The sequence below is a fragment of the Athene noctua genome, chromosome 10 (assembly GCF_965140245.1).
Source record: "Athene noctua chromosome 10, bAthNoc1.hap1.1, whole genome shotgun sequence".
Taxonomy (NCBI): domain Eukaryota; kingdom Metazoa; phylum Chordata; class Aves; order Strigiformes; family Strigidae; genus Athene; species Athene noctua.
In genome coordinates, this window is record NC_134046.1 from 11,122,631 (window position 1) to 11,149,051 (window position 26,421).

Sequence of the window (26,421 nt, forward strand, 5' to 3'; positions counted from 1 at the left end):
GTATGCTGTGTGGTGTGCTTGGATGAGTTTCGTCAGCTTTTACAATTTACATCACATCTGAGACTGCAGAAGAGACTTTAAAGCTGGGGAGCCATAAAAGAGATGTTGTGAAGTAATCTGAAAATCAGGTGGGTTTATTTTCTTCAGCGTGAGGTGGATATCTGTTGCATACATTGTATTCCTGCAGGTCCTGAAGCCACCCACTCTTTCTTCCATATCCCAGCTGCTGTGCGTTACTTTGGTAAATATCTCCAAAACAAACCTGAGCCAAGCAAAACCTCTTCTTGGACCATCACAGGTCTTCTAATTCTGAATATCAAAATGGCTACCTTCCACAGCCCTCCCCATCTAGTTGCTGCATTGATAATAAAACAAGGGATCTGTTAGGGTATCTTTTATGCTTTCAGACTAGTTTGTTTTCCTGGATAATACTACTAAGACATCTCATTTCAGAGGGCACCCCTTTGTCGGAAAGCATTTGATTTTTTGCTTATATTTTCTTACGTTAGGTTTTGGTTTAATTAAACCATTTCAGCTGTTAACTACAGGTTAATGTAGCTAGACACATCTTTTTCTGAAGGGAAAATGAGGAACATTTTCCTCTCACATTACCATTATTTTCTTCTCTATATGAGATAAAACTTTAATTATCTCCTTAAAAAGAAAGTGACTTGCCTCTTTGAGTGTTATCAGTATGAACTTGTCCCATCAGGATCATCATAAGAAGCCAAATCCTATGCCCTCTGAGACAAAATCACTGATGGGATCTGATGAGATGTACCACAGTGCAGCTACATAGTTATGCATCAAGTTTCCCAAACTTCGCATGGATGTCAGCAAGGACTTGCCTGACTGCATAACACTTCTAGCTCCAAAGCAAGTCATGCTTTCTTCTTCCATTTTTCCTTTTTTGTCCCTTTTGTTTTTCATTAAGGCACTAAGTGCAGATAATCATCTACCAGTCACATTTTGTAGCTCTCGCATATGAAACAGAAATAATCTTTAGGACCGGAAAGCCAGGTTTCCTTCTTCTGTCCTTTCCCCTGCTCTATACTCACTGCATGCCCTCACTGCAGGGGGACCGAGTTTCCTCCAGGCTGCTGCTTTCTTTACTCTCAGCTCTTCTCCAGCTGACAGGACTTATACAAAGTAATTTCTGAGATAAGTGGGAGACCCAGGGTTCACAACCCTTGACTAGGAAGGACTTGACCCTGTCTCTCCTGTGCTCTGTATGATCACTGTAACCATGAGATTCCAACCATTAGTGCAAGAGGTGGACAACCCCAGGTCTTTGTCATTTTGAGCTACTTGCTGCTTGCCCAGGAAGGTGTGTACTCACCAAAAAGGACCTTTTTCACAAGATCCCACTTGGGTGACAGTCCTCACTTGCTGCCAGACAAGGCTGCAGTGGTCAGAGCCAGTGTTTGGGCACATGGCTCAACTTAGCTTCTCTTGCTGGTCTTGGCAATTTATTGAGCAATCTGCATTGCTTTTGGATGGCGGTCTAAGTCCTCCCACTGCAAACACTTACAACTTCAACACCTACTTCAGCTTTTCAGGCCACCTTGGTGAGGCCAGGAGTTTTATTTCTAGATGTTGTGATACTTTAGTTGGAGGTGTATAAAGAACTTCCCTAACAGCCATCATAACCATATACATATCAAATGGTCACATCAGCTGTAATTCTCCTTCCCTCCAAAACTACAGCTTCATCTGTGCTGGGGTTGAGCCTCTGGTGTAACAGCACACTCTGGCTCTGGTCCCAGTCCAGTGTTGCTCTGCAGGAGAGCACCTTCCCTGCAGTGTTTTTCACTGTTCTTTGAAACACAGTTAAATACATCGTGGAACACATTAAAGTACATTATGTTCAAAGCAGTCCTTTGTTTCAGGTTTTTGCTGTGTTGATAGATGGTCTATATCCATTAGTAAAAAGAATTTGTACAAACTTATCACTCAGGTAGACTAGTCCAGAGGTGGAGGACATGAAAAAATACACTGTTTTTGTAGATATTCCCATGAGTGGTATATGAAGTGACTATGCTCTGATCTTTGATCACTGACAGAAAAAAAAAAAAAAAAAAAGAAAGAAGAAAAATTGAGACAAACTTATGTGTTTTTTTCTCATAGTGTTTTTTCTCTTAGTGTTTTTTTCTCACACAATCTTTTGAATGCAGATGTTTTCTTATACAAGTATTCATATTTGTTGATTTCAAATTAGAACATCTTAGAAAGTGGAACTTCTGAGATTATAGTAAGCATATTAATCAGGTTTGCAAAACAGCTAACAATAATAATGTCTGTAGTTACAAGAAGAGCACGTTATTAAATGTAATTTGTAACTCTCTCTTTTTTTTCTTAATAATCTTGTTTTCAATGACTTTAGAATGGTTACTGTAGCTGCAGGCATGACCTCTTCCCCAACCTACTGCATCTGCCAAAATCTTTTTCATACTCATATTATGAAAGAGCAATTAGCATTGATGCAGTGCAACGTGTAATCTGAGACGGTGTTACAGCACAGCTAGCAATGAATAAACCAAGAAGTTTAGGGTTTAGGCAGCTCCGACTTCATTAACGTTATATACTATTTCACATATCACATACATACATCCTAATATAGTAATATGGAAAAATCACATTAAAACATGGAAAAAAAAAATTTGTTTGGCATTTATGAAGTTTATTAAAACACTGGGTAACAACATGGTATAAAAATGATCTTGTTTGCAGGGAACATTTGTTTTTGTTTCCCCTCTGGAGAAGTTTTGGCTGTTCAATTATAGGCCTCATTGCTTCAGCATTATTTTCAACTGAAATGTCAGAACTTGGAAAAGCATATCTAATGTGCAAATTAAGTTTATTGCTGCTCATTGAGTTGTTTATTCTTTGTGTGAGAAGTCTTTATTATACCTCCAGCACTCACAGCATCTTATCTGTTTTCTCCTCTGGAATGGGATTTGCCATATAATGCATGTCTGCAGTTGCTAAGCAAGATAGATAGATAATGTAGAACCAAGAGCTTTTAAGAAGCTTTTAAAAGTATTTGAGGTGGAAGTCTTAAAGACAACCCCATAAAAGAAGCAGAAAATATCGCACAAGTGAGCCACTCTGCATCTGTGGTATCACTGGATATGAGCTGGCTACAACAAGAGATACAAGAGGATAATAATGCCATAATAAAATGGATTTTTTTTGCTAACACTACTATAAAACCACGCCTCACACACAAACAGTATAATTCATTAAAAAACACTTTTCTATATTTATTTGGTTGAGGCAAACAGGCTCATGCCAATAAGAAAATAGACTTCTAATACTAATAGCATAAAGCTATTGGGATTTGTTGTGTTATAAGAAACCATTATGTTCTGATATTCCAAAATACCTGTTCACTAGAGGGTTCTGTAGAATGTGATTTTTAAAAAATACTTCTCTTTTCCCTAAGGAGGCATTCCATAGGTTTTAAGAGATAAATGATATCTGGAATTTTTATTTCTTGTAATAACATCCTATAACATGATTGCAGATGTCTTATTTCTGATCTCTTTGAATGTGTGATCAAATAATGACAGAGGAATTACATGACAGTCCTAATGAGTTAACCATAATATTATCAGAGCCTTCTGATGAAGAAAATTTTCAAAAAATTCCCAGCCAGTTTCATTACAACCAGCTGGAGCTAATGGCTCCTTCCTGTACAACAGACTGGCTTTGATGGAGACTTAAAGATTTTACAAAAAAACAAGACATCATTTTCTATTTGTATTCTATGGATTTTAGAATGTAACTATTGAATCTGATTACAAATTCTGTGCAATGCTGTTTGTATCATTCTTGCTTAGTCTTACCTTGACCTTCCCATAGAAATAAATTGATTTTATTTATAGTATTTTACTTATTTATAGAATGCTGTAATTGTACTCAGTGCATTGTAAGAGCCAAAATGGACCAATCCTGGTGACCAATCATCCAGTACAGAGAAACAGGAGGTACAAAATGAGGTGGTATTAAGTCTTGTGGTAGTAGAGGTGATGTGGGTCTTGTGAAGGGTAGATATTTAAAAGAGAAATTTGAAGGACAGGGAGTACTTGACACATGGAAAATTCAGTAGTGGCACAAAGTTTTATTAGTGCTCAATGAATGAAATCAGAAAAGGTGAATTTCACCCCTGGTATAAGTGCCTTGTTTTGGATTTTTAGCAGAATACCCAATTCAAACGGTGTCTTCAGACTGTCATCAAAGCAATGCAAAACAGATACATGCAAGTCAGCTTTAAGCAAGACAGATAAAATACCAGCAGCAGTTTATACCTGGCAGCAAGGAGCTTATCTTGGGCTTTGGGGTCTGTCCAAGAGGGCTGGGAAGGTGAACCCCATAACCACTCTTTACTCATATCGAGGTACTGGGCTTACAAATGGAAGGCTCAGGAAACGTGCTGTTGCGCATCTAATTATTGACACTGTAAATGGCCTTGTTAGGGCCAGCCCTCCCCACTCACTCCCAGGGGCCGTTACAGCGTACAGGAGACAGGAGCCGTGGAGGGGACCCTTGCTGTGATTTCAGAGACAGTTCACCCCTCCTGGTTCTCCCAGCTCCACCACACAGGTCAGACCCAGGGGCTGCATGAGGGGAGCAACAGCCCAGGGTGACCTGCCAGACCCTTCAACACCCTTCTGTAAATCAGGCGTAACCTTTTGCATCATTTATGAGAGAATACGTGTGGAGACATCTCTGCTGCACAGCTAACGACAGAGCAGACAAAAACCAAGTGGAGGCTGGGAGAAAGTGTGTCAAAACCATGCAGAGCAATGTAGAATTTCCACTTTGGGGTCGATGGTGGCATTCAGGGGAACACTTTGCTTCTTTGATACCATATTTCATTGGCTTTAAAAGCTCAGTGTAGAGATGCACATGGTTTATAGGTTTAAGGAAAGAGGGAGTCTTACAGGATGACTCTGGAAGAAGAGATGACGAGTTTGGAGGACCATCTCAGGACAGAAGATCATGCCTTTCCACCTGCTAGTGGCAAAGAGAAGTTGCAGCTTTTTTCTTTTTCTAACATATGTAGAATTATTGCAAGCAATAGAACTTCTCAAAGTGTTATTCATGCAGTTCTATTTCAGCTGTGAGAATAAGAAGTACAGGAGGAAAAACAAGAAAAGAAAACTTTGTGGAGGTTCTCCATAGCTTCCAGAGACTTTTCAAAATTATTCTATGAAAGCTACCTGTACTTCACAATGGAATTACTTCATTTGAGATTTATGGAGCTAAGTTCTTTGCCGGTGTGTGCTGAAATCAGTGGAGTTGTGCCAACAAAGAATATGGCCCTTGAATCATCTGGAATTTATTGCGTCTGACACACTGCTTCCAGGGAGAAGAAGAGATTTCTCTAACCTAATGATCGAGTATCTTTAAGACAGTCATCTGAGGACTTCACATTTTTGCAGTCCTTGACTTCAGACAAACTGATGGAGCTGCCACAACGACAGTTTTATGTGGCTGTGAAGAGCAGTCAGAGTGCACAGAGAAATCTGAGAAAGTGTGTTCCAAGTCTGAGCTTTAACTCATGATGAGAACCTCTGACGCTCTATTAATGATACCAGAAAAAAACCACATAATTTGTCTGTAACAATAAAAATGAGACAAGTCCTTTCTTTGTTTTCCCTGGAAAACATTACTTGATGCCTGCAGCAAGTACATCATTGAAACTAGTGAGATCCAGTTTTATTTTAAAACATTAGCAGAAAATGCAACATTCTACCTTATTTCTACTTGACCACTGCCACAACAGTCACTCCTCCAGCGTAGCTCAGATGTGGAGAAGCCCTTCAAGTTGCAGCCCCTATTGCCTGTTTGTACCCACGTATTGATCAGTTACCACAGTGATGATGACAGTCTGAATGAAAATATGTTGGATGCCATATCATGAATCAGCCCTTTGAATCCAAGACCTTGGTAAAACCAAAATCCTGAATTTTCAAGCAAATTTCTAACACATAGCCAGAATAGGCACGGAACTAATAAAGCTTGTGCAAATTTTCTTCTGCTCCTCTCACATTATTTTCAGAATGTATTAATGTTGATGAATAGATTCTGCTCTCATTTTATTCACGTGCCTCTAATTTCTCACCATTTTATAACACTTTCATGCACAAAAGCTTTATTCAAGGGAATTGCTTACAACAAAGTGGTTGTTATCTCTAATCTATCTGCCAGTCATATCAACAAAAATGAAGCCATATAAACCTGTTTATTTCCCCTTCAGCAAGCTACTACTTCCATTAATAAGAGCTGCAAGTTTGTTTCTCAGTGTAAGGGGTTAAAAAAGTGTACATAAATAGTTTTTCTGTCTCTGAAGATACCTTCTTTGAGCTGTAATGTAAGCAACGCTGTGTGGTAAACTACCACTAACATTAATATAGATTAAGGATCTCAATGTATAAAGTAAGTGGCGATGAACAGCAATTTTGCTTTTGCTGCAGTTTCCTATAAGGAGAGATTTTCAGGTCTGTAGAACCGTGGACATATTTTTAACAGTTGTAATAATGAGGTCTGTACTTTTTGAGCTGAAATCTTATCTATTGACTATGGGCTTCACAAAGTAACATATGACTCATTTAGCATGTTGCCTCTGACATCTGCTTGCCTTCAGAGGCAACACAGCGTGCTCACTGTATTGATACTGGAAAAGTAGTGGGCTGCACAGAGGTAAGAGTGTTCTGAAATCATCACTGCATTAGAGATAATTTTCTTTATTATGGAACATTTTGGACCTATTTTAAATCATTTCATAAATGGTACGAACCCCATTCAAGATCTACTATTTTTATAAGCATTTTAATAAAAAGGATTTTTTTTTTTTTTTTTTTTGTCTCCACAGAAAAGACTGTAATTACTATTCCACCTTCTAATATGGATGTAACAGTTGGAGAAAGCATAGTCCTTCCATGCCAGGTGTCTCATGACCCCTCCATTGATGTGGTGTTCACATGGTCATTCAATGGCAATAGAATTGATTTTAATAGAGAAATACATCATTTTGAAAGAATTGGAAGAGTAAGTTTCTTAAACTCCTTAGTGCTTAATGAAACTATTTGCCAGTCTTTAGATGACACAAATATTTATGATAATTCTTCCATCACTATTTATATGCATGGCAAATCACTGTTTCTTTACAAGGGCTGCAGCCATTTATTTTTCTTTCTTAAATTTCATAAAGGCACTTGAGTTATTTGTGAAGTCATAATAAAAATGTCCACATGAAAGAAATGGATGATAGCTATGAATATTTTAATTTAAAAGCTGAATTTTTTATTAATATTGAGCAATTTATAAAAATGTCTAGTATGGAAAGCATGTTGTGAGTGATTAGTTTACTTTCTTTGTATCTCTAGGAATCTGTTGGGGATTTGATGATAAGAAATATTCAGCTACATCATTCTGGGAAATATGTGTGCGTGGTACAAACAACTTTAGACAGTCAATCTGCAACAGTAGATATAATTGTAAGAGGTATGTCTGTTAAATGTAGACACATATATCTTCTGTAGGAATTAGAAATTCTTAGCATCAGCTCTTGTGTAAATGATCCCTAGGATATCAATTCAGTATTTCAGTAGTGAAATGCTATATATCTTGTACACTTGGCCCCAAAACTAGGTTGTGATTCTGGCCAGTGTGATCCTGATGCGCAGCTAACCCAGGGAGATCTGTGCAGTTCTGCTGTGGCCTCTTTGGAAGGTAAACTCTTACGGCCACAAAGGTGAATGTGGCAGAGCATAGGCAAGTCCTCTACTTTCATCAGACTGCTGTCACCAGCTTGTTGCTGGGTATCTCCAGGTCACTGTGCAGGCTAGAAAAAAGCAAGAAACCTGGTTCCTTTCCACTATTTGGAGATAATATGAAAAATTATTTTCTACTAACTCGTCAGCTAACTCATCTTCTTTGCTGCCAGCCACAAGAGAGATGCAGTTATGGCAGCAGATCATCTAAATCCTAGCAAAAATTAGAAATCTGTATAGTGCACCATCTTGAATTTTTTCTAAACCTCAGTTTTGATTAAATTCAAGAGGAGTTCTGAAAATATAGGATGGTTCAGCAAGAGACAAATTGAGTGACTTTCTTTGTCAGACAAAAAAATCATTCCCTTGTTTGCAGTTTTCATATTAGAAACATAAAGACATTATTTTTCCTGACTCAAAAATCCTCATTAATTAGAAAAGTTTAATATAGGCATGAAGCCATCATTTAGTGATGGTGCTGCTTTCATGAAACTGCAGCTTCATGAATAATTCCACTGACTTGAGAAAGTAAGGGTTGCCCAACTCAACAATGAATCTTCTCTTCCTAACACCTTAATCTTAAAATGCTAATCATATTAGGCCCCCCAGGTCCACCAGAAGATGTTAAAGTTGAACATATTTCTAGCACTACTGCTGTGTTATCCTGGAAGTCTGGAATAGATAATAACAGTCCAGTCCAGATATACAACATTCAGACGAGGACTCCTTTCTCGGTTGGTTGGCAGGCAGTTGCAACAGGTGAGCAATTTGAGAGTTGCCTTGAATTTTTTGCATATTGCAATTAAGCCATTAGTTACTCCAAAATTAAATTGTCACGGCATGTTTGTTTTACCTTTAGTTCCTGAAGTCATTAATGGTAGGACTCACAAGGCAACAGTGGTTGACTTAAGCCCTTGGGTTGAGTATGAGTTTCGTGTGGTTGCCAGCAATAGTGTTGGAATTGGGGAGCCAAGCAGACCATCGGCTCTACTGAAAACTAAAGCAGCAGGTAAGTCCCTAGTTTTTGTCATTTTTTTCCACACAGACTCACTGACAGCTCCCAGGTAAGATTTTCACTGCAGCAGAGACACTCCTACAGGGTTATTTGAATATCTGGCATTTTAGTCTGTGGCTGCTATGACTTCACGACAGCAGGCCTGCACTACCAGTGCTTGGACATGATTGAGGTACCACATGCTTTGCTCTCTGGTTTGAAGATCACTTGGACGAGTAACAAAGGCTGGAGGTGGCCCATGCTTCCTCCCTTTGATATGTCCCAAAATGTTTCTAATCCCCATGCCTGAACACAGAGCTTTCATTCAAGCAGTTGGAGAGCAAAATTTGTTTTCATCCAATTATACCTGCATTTAAACCCTGCTCGAGAACTTGCATAGAAAATTATAAAGCCAGATCTCTGGCATATCCTAGCACAAGCAGTTGTTTGATGTCTGAGCATCAGCAGGGACAGGATATTGGCTTTAACCGAAGGAAATAAATTACAGCATCCAAAGCCCAGTGAAACTAATAGCTTCCACTGACTCCAGGGCGGGATCCTTACTATCTGTCTGTCTAACCTTTACTCATTTATCTTCTGGGACATGGAACCTCATAGGAAGAAGACTCATTCTTGGATGACCGACACTGTCAGTCCTCTGACCTATTCAGTTTGGTACAATTTATTTGACGCCTAAACCTTTCGTTTGTTTTATGTTTCTCCCAGCCCCCTGCTTATCAACTCTCTCCCACCTATAAAATCAGTATTTATTGAATGGAAAGCAGTAAAATGGAAGCACCTTTTACAATCCACTTTCTCTTAGTTTATCTCATTTGCTATGCTCTGAAGTTTGACAAACTGCATTTCAAGACAGAACTCAAAATACAGTACTGTACATTATGCAGCAGAAAATGCATATATCCATAAAAGGGGGATCCATTTGTTTCTCAGAATACCTACAATATTTGTCCAAAGCAGAATTACTTCAAATTGTATTAAATCAACTGATTAAAATTTAATAAGTTATTTTTCCTGTTGTTGAAGCAAAAACTTATACTGAGTACTGATGCCAGAAGAAAATACCTGATCATTAGAATACCAATTTTGATAGATTTTGTCAGCTTTCCAGGTGCAGAGAGACATCAAATGAGCCTTAGCAGCAGTCCGGACTGCCTAGCCAGTGTGGTAGTAAAGCAGATTGCAGGCTGCTTCCAAACAAAGGGAAGACCCTGAGAGCTTCCATTGGGAAAGGTGCACAGATCCTGCCCTGGGCTCAGGTGTCTGGGGGATGTGTGCCTGAGTGGGACACCAGCCCTGCCTCCAGCAGAACCACAGGAACCTTTCACATGCAAGAAGTAAGGAGCAACGTGAAAAGGGAAGGCTAAAGAAAAGCTGGAGACAGGGAGAGGCCAGATTTTCTAAATTTCCCAAGGGTGTCACAGATATATGTTCTCCATTACATGATTGATCATAAAGTCAACATTAGTGCTGGGAAGGTCTTTCCTGCTGTTGCCACTGTCAGGCTTTGTAAAGTGTGATATTCAAAACCACCTATACAGTCAGTAAAAGCCTTCATCTTGTAAAGTCTTTTTTTTTTTGTCTTTTTTTTTTTTTTTTTAACTAGAGCAATTCACAAGACTAGGGCTAGAAAGAAAAATAAACAATAAAATTAATATTATTTATTTATCATGGCAATAGCACAAGGAGCATTATTTCCTTACAGTGTGGCACTGTCTGAAGCTTAAGAGGAACAGAAAGACTCACTTCAGGTTTTAGTTGCTTAAGCACTTGACTTCTGTAAATCATTGTCTCAAAACATTGCTGTGCAGTGGGAGAAGTAACAGCTTATTTTTTTTACCAGAATAGAAAACGGAAAACTAGACAGCAAAAAGCTGGCCATGAAAGGGTGAATTTGAACTTCACTGTTATAATAGCTATTTTGCCAGCTGAAATCTGAGCATTAGTAGATTTGTGGATGCAAATGAGCCACTGTTCATTTCATTAAAATGGAGCTGAGAATTAATTGAGCCTCTGTTGGTGCACTCAGCTGTAAATTTTCATCTGTTTCTCAACTATGACCCAGTTGAGGGTCTGCTGAGCAGTAGTACAATTTTTTTCCCCATGCAAATGTAGTAAGTACTGAACACATTTAACACATGAACTAATTGAGCATCAACTGGTTCATGAAACAGTGAAACACTAGGCTTGAAAGTGTGTTCTGTCTTTTTTTCCTTTAATGCAGTTCTTTTCAGTCTTAGCTTATTTGCCTCTGATGTGCACAAAGACATTGATTGTGAGTGACGAAATTGTATACCTATGCTAATCTCTCCAAAAGAGCCTGTCTGTTTGCACTTGCACTCACTTTTATGATTGCACAACAAAATTATCTTGAAATTTCTACATTTCTGGAGAGGATGAAATCAGATAAAGATTTATATGTGGACTTGAATCTAGAAGTGATTGTGCGTTTACATAAATTTCTGGGAACTTTAAGGGTTATTGCCTTTATTGCCTCTACTAGAGCTGGGCTAACACTGAGTGGAAGACATGGGGAAGGGCAGACAGACATGGCAAAACTTGCCAAAATCTCTGAAACAGCTTCCGAGATATAGCTGTCCTGCCCATTTCTGTCCTCAGCCCTGTCTCAATATGTCCAATGTTCAGACAGTGAGAGCTGAATGAAGTGACAAAACAATATTGAAAATTCTGAAAATACCAAGGATTTGGAAATGGTAAACAGCACAAATGCCCTCTTACGGGGGTTTCTGTCTCAGTTCCAGAGTTGTCCTCTTTTTTTATACTTCTCCAGATGCTGAAGAGGAACGTGATATCCTTGCAAGTAGATCTATAGCAAACTATACAATAAGAACAAGACTGGTCTGTCTAAATTCCATCTGTTACATCACAAACCAGTTCCCCAAAACTGTCAATATTTATAGGCTAATGTGTTGTGCATGTTTATGGAAATATAGAGCAAGAGGCAAGGAATTATTATATTTTCCTAGCTTCTCCACCAAGAGCCATTTGAGTGATGAGAAGACCCTTCAGCCTGAAACAGCAGCAATGTTGTTTGGCCTTGACCTTGCACCTATGGTGCCATACACCTGGAGCAATGCTGGAGAAAGCAAGCTCTAATCAGTGAACTTTTGGGCACTTTCAGTGTTGGGAGAAAGAGAAAAGCAAATTAAGAGTTTTGAATTTCCCAAGAAAAGTATACAGCCAATTAAAAAAATTAATATATTGCTCCAACAACATGTTTACTGAACAAATGCATAATTAGTAAATCAGCAGTGTTGCAGCTACAGTCTGAATGGAACATCATTTTGCCAATTAGTTGATGAGGCATAATAATGTCAGATACTTGATGCTACTAGCTTCTTTAATTAATTTTTTGAACCAGGGTACTCATGTATCAAATACATCTGTGGCTTCAGCCTTATAAACTTCAAAATGTGTAAACATAATTTCAGTTCATTTAAAATGTACTGTTTCATAATATAGTCCCTGTCCTCCATGTTGAAAGGCGCAATAGCTACATGTGAGCTAGGAAAAACTCTAATCACCTAGCTGACAAGACCCCTGGCAGTAGCGGTGGGTAGTTGCAAGCACCAACATCTTTTCTTCTCCAGTTCCTGTCGTGGCACCAACAAACGTCAGTGGAGGAGGAGGGAGCCGTTCTGAGCTGGTCATCACATGGGAGGTAATTATTAGCTCATTTAACCTAAGCTGTCTAATGGGGAAGAGTCCATGGGTGAAATCACAGTCTTGCTGAAATTCAAAAGCTTTTGGTCATTGGCTTTGGCTGAGCCTGGATTTCATCCTGCATCTGGAGAGAAAACAGCCTGTAAGATATACAGCAAGTTTTCTGTGTTATAGTGAACAATTTATAAAAATAAACAGTTTAAGAGTCATGTTATAAAGATGTTTAGAAGTCTGTATAACCCTCTTATCTCCATTGTACAGGAGGTGCTTAACACACTAATCTGCTTGGCCATTTTCTGCATTAACATTTTTCATACTTTTGTTTACATGTTTTTCATTCTGGAACACTGTGCTGACAAGACATATCCTATTATGCGTTAAAGGAGATGAGCCCTTTAATTCTTCAGCACTCCAGTGAGAGGAGAGAATATACATTTTCAGAACAGTTAATACCATACTACAAGTTGCAATGGGTGAGTGCAGGTCATTTCAGAGAGCGGAAAGAAAGCGTTGTGGGAAGGAGCCCTCCTTCTCCTGCCACCCAACGTCCTCCTCACGGGCATCGTGATGAATGCAGGCAGCCTCCTGCAAAGCCCGATCAGTGATGGCGCACGGGCTTGGTCAAGACTCCAGCCCTTACAGAAAACACAGCTCCCACCCTCCGTTTTTTTCATTGCTGCTGAAAAATACATGTGAAGTTGATGTGACTCACCTAATTAAATCTCCTTTCAGACTTTGAGGACATCTAACTAAAGCAGGAGCTACTCCTTGCCAACAGCAGCACCCAGCCTGGAGGGCAGGGGCCAGGCAGCTTTGCCATGAATCTTACTCTCGGGTATAACTGTCTCAGAGGCTGTGCAAGATGATCTATGTTTAGTTCTTAATTTGGGATGAGGCCTTCAGAAACACAATGCTCCTTTCATAGGTCATGAAAACATTTATTAATAAAAATAAAATTAAAAAAAAATAAAATTAAAAAAAAGGACTTCTAGTTCAGCTTAAGCAAGGAAAGCAGTCTACTCTCTCCCTTGACTTCATTTTTTTCCCAAAGAAATAACCAAGCTCATATATACAGTTTGAAAGAAAGAAAAAGGAATTAAACTAAATGTAATGTTATTCATCAGCTGAGTGAGTTACCTGTGTTTCTGCTGTATGCTAAAAACTCGTGCCATTTAACCAGCCTTTTGAGGGAGGAAGGGAGGGATAGGAAAAAAAAGAGGTCAAAAGAAAAAAAAACAACGCAACCACTAGATAAATAATATTGGCAACATTTTCCCATCTCCATGCTCCAAACGGAGTGAAGCTTCACTTTTACTGAACTAAGTTTTCATCCATATGCATCTTTCACTCTTTTGTTTCATTTTCTCCTCTACTGATCTACGCTTTGGGAGCAGAAGAACATGAAAATTGAAAACAACCTGAGAGATCTCAATCAAATTATCCTGGTGGACTCCACAGTGTGTCCTGAAAAATAGTCAGAAGAAATACTAATTATGCCAAGCTAACAACACTGAACACGACTCTCTAGCTTTCTGTGATGAACTCACTAAACATCTTGATTAAATCTGAGGTCACAGAAGCCTCAAAAACAAATTAAATGCTCTGGAAAGTAGCTTGGACTCTTATAAATCCCCAATGCACCATCATCCCTCACGCTTAACTCTCTCAGGACTGGAAAAGAGATAGAGGGGAGCATATTGGGGAATTAATGTTTGTAAAACACTTAAGGAAAGTCACATTTGTTACATATGCCAGGCCAAGCTTATTACTGGAATTATAATGAATTTATGAAGAAAAGAGTAAAATAAGTGCCCTGAAATCTTCTGATGTACTTCCTGATTTTGTTTTCTCCCATCTTCTCACACTGTTACTGCTCCCAGGAGTTTCTCTGCAGGAGAGGAGACTGGAGACAGGAGTGATCACAGGGGCTGCGGTTCTGCCCCTATGTTTGTCTCTCTCTTTTTGCACCATCTTCCGTGTCTCTTCTTCTATGCTCCTTACTTTGATGCAAGCACCTAAAATAAGTAAAGTTTTGTTGAGAAATGCCTCCTCTTTTCTTGTTTCATAAATGTTCTCTTACTTTGAGAAGCCCATGTAGCAAGTATTTTTATCCCATGAAAGCAAACAGTTCATGCTGGATACAGTGTTGATGTAATTGCCTGTTCAGTATGAGTCATTAATACGTATCTTGACATGAGATTTTATTAATAGAAACATTAATTTTGCCATGTTGACTTGCAGTAACATTTCTGTTCTAAACAAACTTAAATAAGAATATGTTCATGCACTTTAGACTTTTACTTGTACTTAAAAAAAAATATGTAAGTACTGTACTCATATGCAGCAATTATATAGCTGACACACACTTCTGTGTACACATTTGTTCCTTTCCTGACTCTTTTTTTCTTTAAAAATAATTTATTTAAAATTAGCATTCCTAGACCCCTTGGGGAAGAAAAAAATCATCTGCAACCTGTACTGAGTGAAATGCTTTTAATTTTGAAAACTTCATGCCTGAAAGAGAATAATTTTAATGGAGCTGATCAGATCTTTTGTTTCTAAATTGATTGCCTCAATAGATTTATTATTTTGATTTTTATTTCAATATTACATTGACTGATGGAGCAAACATTATTATCTTCTCTAAGGCGCAGTCAACTAAATCAATACCACTAAAATATACTCAGAGAATGAAGATTCAATTAAAACAGTGTATACTTGCAAATGCTTATTGACTGTCTGCCTTGTCACTACAGCCAGTTCCAGAAGAACTACAAAATGGGGAAGATTTTGGCTACATCGTTACGTTTCGTCCTCTTGGCTCAACAACCTGGACAAAAGCAGTAGTGGCTTCAGTGGAAGCAAGCAAATATGTTTATAGGAATGAAAGCATTACACCTCTCTCTCCTTTTGAAGTGAAAGTTGGTGTCTACAACAATGAAGGAGAAGGGACCCTGAGCTCCATATCCATTGTCTACTCAGGAGAAGATGGTAACGCCTGTTGCTCTTATTAGTAACAGTTGTGTAGCATCAATGGGTCTCAGGTATGATCAGACAGATCTCCACAGGGGTATTAAAGAGCCTGCTTAAAGCTGCTCATTGAAGATTAACAAGAGACACAAGATGGGAAATTGAAGTAAAAAAAAGCGAGGCGCAGATCTTCAGAATCCCTTTAAGTAGATGTTTCAACTTATCTGATCCCAGGGAACTCCTGCTGAGTGGGCTGGGAAAATCAGGAGACATTCAGAAATGTAGTCCCCAGAGGGTCTGGCTTTTCAAACCACTCAGTGCAGCTGACCTCCAAAAATCTGACCCAGCTTACAGGTGAAGACCAATTTTAAAAACTTGTTGATGTTCCACAATAAATGGGTAGCAAAGCAAACGATTCACACCAGGTTTCCTGGGCCTCTGCCTGCTGCTTCCCCCCAGAATCTCCTCCTCTTTTCTTGAATCTCCCTCAGTTCCTGACATGACACCCTTTTGATAATACAAATGTTCCACCATCTGTATTTTCTCCCACCCCCCCAGAGCCACAGATAGCACCGGTGGGGGCTTCAGCACTGAGTATTTCGGCAGCGGAGGTGGAGGTCTCCTGGCAGCCCATCGCGTGGAACAGGCACACGGGCAGGGTGCTGGGCTATGAGGTGAGGCAGCTGGTGCTGGTGTCTGACACCTTACAGATGTTTCTTTCCTGGCCACATTCTGGTTCCTCGTCTCTTGCTTCCAAGTCAACAGGCAATGGAGTCCTTCACCCAACTCTCATTAGCAGCATTTTACCTGAGATAATCATAAACATTTACAGATCAGGGCTGCAGCTCTGTCCCAGACTTTTTGTAATATAAATTAAAACCTCAAGATTAATCGTTTGTGATGGCTACTATAAAAGGACTCTTGCCTGATTCCACAAAACAAAGCTGATCCTCCCTCCTCTTATACAGCTGTAACACTGAGCACAATGGGGTACTTGATAGTTTTGGGGCATGCACATGACTCATAGCATTGCTTACAGAAGAGATCAGGGTAAATGCTCTTCATTGCTATGCAAAGCTTGTGCTGGGTGTATTTGAAAGGCTTTTGGCCTCTTGCACCTCTTAGAATCATAGAATAATTTGGGTTGGACAAGACCTTTAAGGTCATTGAGTCCAACCATAAACCTCACACTGCCAAGTTTGCCACTAAATCATGTCCCTAAGCATCACATCTACATGTCTTTTAAATACCTCCAGGAATGGTGACTCAACCACTTCCCTGGGCAGCCTGTTCCAGTGCTTGAAAACCCTTTAGTGAAGAAATTTTTCCTAATAATCAATCTAAACCTCCCCTGGCACAACTTTTGGAGGCTTTTTGGAGTGAGAACCTGCTCATTTACTGTCAGGTTTTCTGCCCTGTGTACTGGGGTGCATTGCTGGTGTCACAGCATCAAGATCAGGGCCAGGTATTTCAGGGTCTGAGCGGGAGGAGCTGCGAGGATGTATGGATGCTGCTAGACCATGGTGGCACTCAGCCAGCTTTGCTGCTTCTGGCTTCGCTCTGGTCTTCAGCACCAGGTGGGAGCAGAAACCCAGTGTCATCTGCATCTGGTATCAACAGGATAGAGCAGAGGTGGAGATTTTTGTATTAATAACTGAGATACTTGTAAGTAACCTCAGATATGAACCCTAGGCATTTTGCTTGCAAAATGAAACAACTTTTTGTTTTGTTTTGTTTTTGTTTTTGTTTTTGTGGACAAGATAAACCAAGAGTAAAGCAAGTCAGAAATAATTTAAATTCTGTCCAATCATTACAAAGGTAATAGGAGTCATGTACAGTACACAAAACTTCCAAAATCAATTATTCACTGAAAAAAAGCCAGATCTAAATAGCTTTTACTGAATCAAAAATAGAGGCGGCATACAAAATAATGAAAAAACCTCTTAGATGACTGAGATAAATGTTTCTTTCTATCTTTTAAAGTTTTCTTCAAATGTTTTCTAGCCATAAAACCAAACAAGCTTTTAAAATTTCTCACCTTATCAAAGGCTTCCTTTTGGACATCTATAAAGTTAAGGATTTCATTTACTTCCTTAATTGGTATTCGGTCTCTGAAATTTTATTTCTTCTCTATACATATTCATGCTTGGTTTTATTTTCTGCTAGTTTTGAGTACAAAAAAATCTTGTATTCCTTGAAATCTTCATTGTCAGCCTGTCTGCTTCCCAGCCAAATCTGTAATTGATGGAAAACAATGAATTGCCTGTTCTTTGTTCTCACTTTTCAGGTTTTATATTGGACTGATGATCCCAAGGAAAGCACAGCTGGTAAAGTCAGAGTCAATGGGAATGTAACAGCCAAGAATATCACAGGACTAAAAGCTAATACAGTGTACTTTGCCACAGTTCGAGCTTACAACACTGCAGGGACGGGGCCCTCTAGCACCCCGGTAAATGTCACCACTAAAAAATCACGTGAGTATTCCATTTCGTACGACAAATGTTGCAAACTCCCAAGTGTGATAGTGACATTTCAGCTTACCATGACCACAAAATGTTGCAATATCAAAGAAAACTGGATCCCAAATTTCTTCATAAAATCAAGCAACAAAATCTGTGACTAGGAAACTTCTCTATCTCTTCCCGGACAATATTTTTGTGGTCACCATCAAGTTTACCCAGACTCTAGTATTTAAGACACTAATATAATATTTAGCTTCAGGTCTGTCACAATCGAGGTCAACATTCTCATCAGCTTAAATCAGGTTATTTCATTTACTCTATTTCTGTGCTAAAGTGATTCTGTACACGTACAAAATTAGATAACGCTCATGTTTGTATTTCTACAGTGTAGCAACTCTTAGGAAGGATTTCCTTTTGTATTGCAACAGCATGTCACTTGCTTTCAGGAGATTTCAAAAGGGATGCAGAGTCCCTAAAGCAAAGATGTTCCACAGTCAAACAGTAGATTTGGGTGTGGGAATGTGGGTTTGGTTTTTTAAAGACAAGTGTTGAATGCTCCAAATGCATTGCTTTTTGAGACCTTTAAGCTGTGCACTGCAGAGGGTAGCATATGGGATACATTCATATAAATACTATTTAGTCATCAATTTTTAAAATTTCCTGCAACTGTAGAAGCAAAACCATATGCTATTCTGTTTGTGAGAAACAACTTCATGAAACCAGTGCTTTTATGGAGCCATCCTGCAAGGTAACAAGGAAGCACTGAGCACCATCCTGAAGGACTGAACCCATGAAGTAAATGTTCACTAAGCAAAATAGACATAAAGCAGGAAATCTTGGTAATCTACTGTGTACCAGAGTGCCCAAAATTCATTACTGTTCAAGTGCTCCATTTTTTTCATACTTTCCTTGAACTATGTTTTCCCAGTAAACAATTGATCAACCCTTTTGCACAAAAAAGGGAAATATTTCTTCTTTCTTCTGTCTTTCACCAGTTTTCCTCTTGTCTTCGTGCTGCTCTGTGCTATTACTCAAAGTGCAAGACAGGAACCAACTTGTAAAATGAGTTAATGATAAAAGTTATGATTTAATGTAAATAAACCAAAATAAAGCCAGAAAAGGTGATTCTTAAAGACTCAAACAGGACTCTTCTCACAGGCAATTTCTTAATGGAAAATAGACTCATGTCTGGAAATGATTCTCTATATTTATATGTGCATATGTATGAAAGACAAGTTAAAGACAATGCAATCAAGTGACAAGACATATAAGGAATAAATTTTCTTTGTTTTACATTGACTTCATCTTCTGTCAAATTCAGGATTGTGCTAATGGTTCATTTAAAAATTAAAGTCAAAATAACCCTTTTAATATTTAAAAACATATATTAAAATTTTAAGCTCTAGTCTCTGAAAGATGCAAGCACTTTCAATATGAGTAGAGATAATATGTCAAGAGAATATAAACAGTGTGCATCTACAACAGGAACTTTAGCTTCAAGGTAATAGCTCTATCTTCCTACTCATCGTCCAGGATTCCCACAATGTTTTGTGCATGCCATTATTGTAGAGACTAAGCAAAACTAAAATGGTCCTTCTGCCAAATAGGTGCAATTCTGATTGAAATATACTTATCCAAGATCAATTTAAGGTCTAAGCTGATATCCTGGTTTATCTTTAAACTACTTAGGAAAGTGGAAATGATGTCCTCCTTCCATGAACATACTGCTCCATTAGGAGCTGTTGTGAAGCTCAGCTCTTCTGCTTCATTTATACGTCATGGATTTCAGAAATTTCTGTCCTTTTTCTTTACAACAGATACAGATACTAGAAATACTTTGCAAGGATAAAGCTCAACTCAATACAGCAACAAAGCCGAGTGTTACCTAAAACATGAGACATTAATTTAAACATTAAGTCATAAAACAAAATAAAACATGAAGTCATTAACTTAATAAACTTACTTGGGACTTCTATTATTCCTGACAATGTTGATTACAAGAAATTAGTTGAGGAAATGCCCAGTCAACATGAGTTTATGAAAGGCAGGTCCTTTGACAAACCTGATCTCCTTCTATGACAGAGTGACCTGCTTATTGGATGAGGGAAAGGCTGTGGATGTAATTTACCTTGACTTTAGCAAGCTTTTGACACCATTTCCCACAGTATTCTCCTGGCAAAAATGACTGCTCGAGGTTTGGACAATCGCACACTTTGCTGGGTAAAATACTGTCTGGACAGGCCCAGAGAGTTGTGGTAAACAGAGTTAAATCCAGCTGGCAGCCAGTCACGAGTGGTGTCCCCCAGGGCTGGGTTTTGGGGCCACTCCTGTTTAAAATCTTTATGGATGATCTGGACTAGGGGATCGAGTGCCCCCTCAGTCAGTTTGCAGATGACCCCAAGTTGGGTGGGAGTGTTGATCTGCTCGAGGGTAGGGAGGCTCTGCAGAGAGACCTGGACAGGCTGGAGCCATGGGCTGAGGCCAGCTGGAGGAGTTTCAATAAGGCCAAGTGCCAGGGGCTGCCCTTGGGCCACAACAACCCCCAGCAGCGCTACAGGCCTGGGGAAGAGTGGCTGGAGAGCTGCCAGTCAGAGAGGGACCTGGGGGGGTGATTGACAGCCGGCTGAACAGGAGCCAGCAGTGTGCCCAGGGGGCCAAGAAGGCCAATGGCATCCTGGCTTGTGTCAGCAATAGCGTGGCCAGCAGGGATAGAGAAGGGATCTTACCCTGTACTCGGCACTGGTGAGGCCGCACCTCGATTCCTATTTTTCAGTTTTGGCCCCTCACTACAAAAAGGACATTGAATGACTCGAGCGTGTCCAGAGAAGGGCAACGGAGCTGGGGCAGGGTCTGGAGCACAGGTCGTACGGGGAGCGGCTGAGGGAACTGGGGGGATTTAGTCTGGAGAAGAGGAGGTTGAGGGGAGACCTCATCATCCTCTACAGCTCCCTGAAAGGAGGGTGCAGAGAGCTGGGGATGAGCCTCTATAGCCTAGTAGAAAGTGACAGGACAAGAGGGAATGGCCTCAAGTTGGGCCAGGGAAAGTTCAGACTAGATATCAGGAAGCATTTCTTTCCAGAAGGGGTTGTTGGGCGTTGGAATGGGCTGCCCAGGGAGGTGGTGGAGTCCCCATCCCTGGAGGGGTTCAAGAGTCAGGTCAATTTAGAGCTTAAGGATATGCTGTAGGTGGGAACTGTGCTAGGTGAACGGTTGGACTGGATGACCTCCTTTCCAACCAAGATGATTCTGTGATTCTGTGAAATGATCTGTTAATCTTAGATCTGAAGAACTGTTTGCAGAGGTTTTGCTCGTGGATATTACTATGGATCTGGGGAAGTGGTACACTACCACCTATTCTTTTCCCTGTCTGTATAGCAAAACCAGATAATTTTGTTTTGAAAATCTTCCTGTGGTGGTTTTTCAGCCCAAATATCATGAATTAAGATGTTTTTAAGTGCTATGCTAAAAAGCTTTGAATAAGGCAGTTTTCACCCATGTTTGAGTGCTTCCAAGATCTTTCAGAATACACAGTCAATGACGTATTTTACATTCTTTGCCTCTTGTGAGTTTCTTGTTACCAAATTCCTTATATAAAGGATCTGCTGAAAGCAACAAAGAGTTTTCAAACAACATTTAAGTAAATTTTCAGTTTTACATATGTGAATGTATATAAATGCCTTCAAAAGGAAAATGAATCTTTTCCAGCACTGACAGTACAGCTCATGGAAGGACATTTGCTTATATTCACCGAGGTGATCCATTAACACCTCCTTTCCTTACGGGTGGGTTGGATTAAACTTCTTCACAGTCATGAAGCAGATAGATATGAAACAACAGGCACCACCAATTTATTCTATCTCCATGGAAAATGAAAGAAATCAGACTGTTAACAAATCAAGAGTACTGTCCAAGTTACATGTATTAATCGTCAATATATAGGAACTGTAGGGAAAAAAGAAGGATCCCAGAATATAAACATTTAAAAGTCAGATCTGGGGTACTCACAACATGTTTCTTCAAATCTCTCCTTTTAATTCTGTTCCAGTCCTTATTTCTTCTAACACCCCCAGTGCCGTCCTCCCAGGCAGGGGCTGGGAGAGTGCACTATGGAGATGGAGATAATGTGTTGTTTTAAATCTGAGATATAGTTCAAAGGCACAGTTTCAACTTCACCTGTTCACACAGGATTCGATTTCAGTCGCTTTTAGGCAAATTTTCAAAGTCCTGGCACTTAGGCATAAAAACCCTTTGAAAAGCTACTCTTGGCCTATTGTGCTGAGAATTTATACAATCCTACAATGTTTCATGATGGATCACATGGAGACTTTAATGTGTAGCTCTTTGTAATCTGTCCTCATGGCTGATGAAAACCTTGTCTTTTGTACTTTGCTCTTAGTTTTAGCTTTTTCTGAAATCCATACAGCAAAACATTCTATTGTACATTAAAATACAGACAGGAACAACATAGTACTTAAACAAAATCTATCAAATATAACTTCAGCTGTCAGACACTGTCAGGCTTTTCCTAATTTCGAAAATGAACTCTTACAGTAAGTGGTTTTGTGCTATGAATAGTTCTTTATTCTGACTAATACAAGAGCAATGATGGACTGGGAAATATTTTTTTACTCTTTTAGATTTGAATCACCCATGCATTTGCTACTTCCATGTCAGCAGCTCATTCAATTACACTATGCAAATTAATATTCAGCTGTATCTTGTGATTATCATCATCTGTTTTTTAAAGCACCAAGTCAACCCCCAGCAAATATTGCCTGGAAGCTGACGAATTCCAAAATCTGCTTGAACTGGGAACACGTAAAAACAATGGAGAATGAATCAGAGGTGCTAGGCTACAAAGTAAGTAATTTCTTTATCTCATTAGTCAGACATGTTGTTTATAATAGAGGCACAAACAGGACTCGTTGAAAGGCAACTGTTCGTTACCTGGAAAAAAGTGACTTTTCTGGAGTTACTGGGATGGTTGGCTGACATTTATACAAATGGAAGAACGGCTGTGTTCATGCAGAGTAGGACCTCTTTATCCTGACGCAGGGTGTTTCTGTCCTCAATGCTGGATCTCTCTTGTCCCCTTTCCCTTGTAATCTTATTCATCTAAGATTCTTACATTCACCTCTTTTTGGGGAAGGAGTTTCACACATATATAAGAAGTAGAGAACAGTCTCTTAAGCATTAAAGGCAGGCATAAAACACATTTAAAAGTTCTCACTCTGGCAATTCAGAAATGTACCTTTGAAAAGAGGTAGGAAGATGTTTGTATAAATATTAGTGTGAATGAAGTAAAAAGCACTCCCATAAATCTGTTTTCAAAAGAAAGAAGAATTTAGTTTAAAGTTTGTTTGCAGTCACTCTGACCCTGAAAGACTTATGGAAAGACATTTTTACTCCTGAAGGACTGTAAAAATGGAGGTGGAGTGTTCTTCCATGAGGAAAGGTTCTCAAGACCAAGATCCTCACCTTGCTAGGCATTTTAGTGTCTACACAGAGCTATTTATGCCTAGGGAGGAATAGGATGCACCCCCCTCCCACTTTGCAAACTTTCTTGAGACCATATTCTTTTATACCCTAGTGAGTGTGTTTAAGTAACTCCACACACTGGGTAAAAAGTTTAAACTATTAAGCTTTTTTCCTTTGTGTCTAACCTACCTGCTTATTACATTTTGATGTGGAAAGAGTGCTTTAAGTACTTTCTGCAGTATTTATAATATGATCCCCATTTCTCCTTCTGCTTTGCTCTTCTGTTGCTCTTCTTAGTATAAATATGTCAAAAGATTGTCAAGAGAAAGGAGTCAAACTCTGTAATTGATGTGCTAGCAAGGCAGAAAGGCTTCTTGGAGGAAAAAGCTGTTCATAGTCTGTAGGATCCCTGTCTACACTCCCCAGGCTCTTCTGCGCCATGGCCCAATGATTCATTAGCAAAAAGACCATAATACAAGCAGGCGCTGGATCCATCATGTTTAGCTGTACAAATGTAGAAATGTAGAAAGAGGAAACTCCAGTGATGCTATCCAAATTTCCGTTCTTTCTTGAAGTCTTTTTAGCAGGTGGTAATTTTACACAGAAGTCAATGTGAATATTTCTATTTGACTCTAAATGCTCACCACAACCAGGCAAAATTAAAAAAAACCAACCCTAACACCTCAGTTCCTGAAGTGTCAGATGAGTTCTGGATATAAAAGCTGTTACAGATCGAAGTCTTCTTTAAAGATGGGTCTAACTTCCATATTTACAGAAGAGCATAAGTGTATTGGATGAGGATTTCATGACCTTACATTCACAGTGAGCCTCAGTTCTAGCAGACAAAAGCTCTCCTGAAAGTTGGAGTAAATGCCTGCTGTGGCCTCCATCACAGAATTCTGCAGAATACATTTCTATGTTTTGAATTAACTTTAATACTCTGTAGGATGCTGATAGTACTCTGAAAAGTTTGGGACATGACAGAAGATACTTTCAGCCCCCCAAAATTTATTAAAACTTAAAAAATATTAAATAACTCTTGTTTTCTAATACCTTTTTACTTAGATTTTGTACAGACAAAACAGACATAGCAAAACACATATACTGGAGACAAACAACACTTCAGCTGAACTTCTGGTACCATTTGAAGAAGATTATCTCATAGAAATAAGAACAGTCAGTGATGGTGGGGATGGCAGCAGCAGTGAGGAAATCAGGATTCCAAAAATATCAAGTATGTGAGATTTTTTTTTTCCTCTGAAAGTTATTGCATAATAAGAAATCTGTGTGTCCCTAAGAAGTATGATAGATTACGACTCTCTGTTACTGTCAGTGGCCTCCCTCCTGTTGCTTTGTAATGCTGGGTACATGTGGATTAGCCTCTGGTACTCTCAGATTCATTAACGGAGAAAGTATTTTGCACAACACCTAGATGTGACCTTATTTTTAGTGTAGGTCTCCATCTGACCTGGCCCGTGATGCTCAGGGAAGGACAGAGAAACATGGTCTTTTGTTCAAGTCAAAGCTGCAGCTCTCACAAATAACGCAGCTCTTAATCTGCTCTGGAGCTGCTGCTGCTGCGACAGAGACCCTCAGCCCTGCTCCATGGCTGGGGTGGGGTTGCCGAGGGTCCAACCTCTACTCTCATTAGTATCTTATTATTCATGCAAAATGGAGCATAGTTTTGCAACAAACTAGCCAAAACCCTCCTAAAAGCAGATATTCACAGGGAGGGTGGGAAACCGATTCCAAACCATACTCCATGGAATTGCTGCTACAATTTAAAGAATAAATAAATAGAAATACCAGTTGTGGATAATGTTTCATTTTGAAGATCGAACAAAGATTACTGTTATGCTAGAATGCATAGTAAACCTTTTTTTTTTACACTTATTTACTTTTGTCAGAAAATTTTATGTGCTTATATTTTTACAGGTTTAAGCTCTGGAGCAATAAAGTGGTCCCAAAGGGTAAACCGTATATTGACATCTGGGATCCTTCTATTGATTTCTGTTCTTATATACCCTTTTCCTTGATGATTAAAGCAATGCTCAGACATGGACTTTTAAAAATAAACTGTATGTAGATTTTATCTTAATACTTCACCATGACCAACATTCCTGATAAAGAAAAACAGTGGGGTTGGGGGAGGGACATAAAAGTGGTATATTATTAAGAAAACATTAAGTATCAATATTATATTAATTTTTAAAAATAATCTTTGAAATTAATGGATAAATGTGTATGCATCAACTGAATGGAGTGGTGCCAAACATAACTTGAGATTGTAAGGAGAGTGGTGTCGAATTTTTTACAAGCAGTAGTTCTTATTAAAACTCCAGTGTAATGGTATGTCAGATATGAAAGACCAGTACCAAGCTGTTGTAACTGAGAGGAGAGACTTGCAATTACTTGTGATGTGGATATTACTTATCTCACATTCTTCAGTGTAACCTGTAAAAAAAACCCCAAACAAACCCACTTTAAATTAAAGAAAAGCTATTTGTTTACTTTTTGCACTTTTTTGTATTACAGGAGGTGTCATACAATGCATTATATGAAGTGTACTGTACTATTTTCTTCAGAAAAGGGAAACTTAAATAAAAGGAATCATATGTACCAACTCAAAGCTCATTGAATTCAATAGAAAGACTTTCAATGGCATCAGCAGCCTTGAACCAGATCTGAATAAGGCAGTATCTTTTATAATACGAGACACCTTACATATTCTCAAATACGTTGTAAAGGACTTTTTCATGCAAAGACTATTCTGATCAACAATACTGTCAGAGATGTTGAATACTGTTTTGAAGGGAGATTGAAATATATCTGCTTTCAAGCAGGTTCAGTTGCTGTCTCACCTGCTACTGTTCTTTGCTGTAGCTTGAAAGTGTAGATTCATCCTTGGGCTGGGTGTGAAGGTAAATGAGAACATTGATTTTCATCATCTTGAAATATAAATAAAAATATCTAATTAAGCCCTTCAATCTTTTGAGTTATTAGAATGACAAATTAAACACTAGAGTGAGCATGG

At 39.0% G+C, this 26,421-nt stretch overlaps 1 protein-coding gene across 1 annotated transcript in view; it reads left to right on the top strand.

Moving 5' to 3' along the window:
• Nucleotides 1-25,916, top strand: part of CNTN6 (contactin 6) — a 149,643-nt gene extending 123,727 nt beyond the window's left edge. Inside the window, exons 13-23 of the mRNA XM_074914602.1 lie at nucleotides 6,881-7,056; nucleotides 7,395-7,512; nucleotides 8,382-8,540; nucleotides 8,641-8,790; nucleotides 12,405-12,475; nucleotides 15,234-15,468; nucleotides 16,006-16,121; nucleotides 17,735-17,921; nucleotides 22,657-22,769; nucleotides 24,453-24,621; nucleotides 25,323-25,916. Coding sequence (XP_074770703.1) covers nucleotides 6,881-7,056; nucleotides 7,395-7,512; nucleotides 8,382-8,540; nucleotides 8,641-8,790; nucleotides 12,405-12,475; nucleotides 15,234-15,468; nucleotides 16,006-16,121; nucleotides 17,735-17,921; nucleotides 22,657-22,769; nucleotides 24,453-24,621; nucleotides 25,323-25,423 — 1,595 coding nt within the window. The 3' untranslated portion in view covers nucleotides 25,424-25,916. The remainder of the gene's footprint in view (nucleotides 1-6,880; nucleotides 7,057-7,394; nucleotides 7,513-8,381; nucleotides 8,541-8,640; nucleotides 8,791-12,404; nucleotides 12,476-15,233; nucleotides 15,469-16,005; nucleotides 16,122-17,734; nucleotides 17,922-22,656; nucleotides 22,770-24,452; nucleotides 24,622-25,322) is intronic.
• Nucleotides 25,917-26,421: the final 505 nt, after the last annotated feature.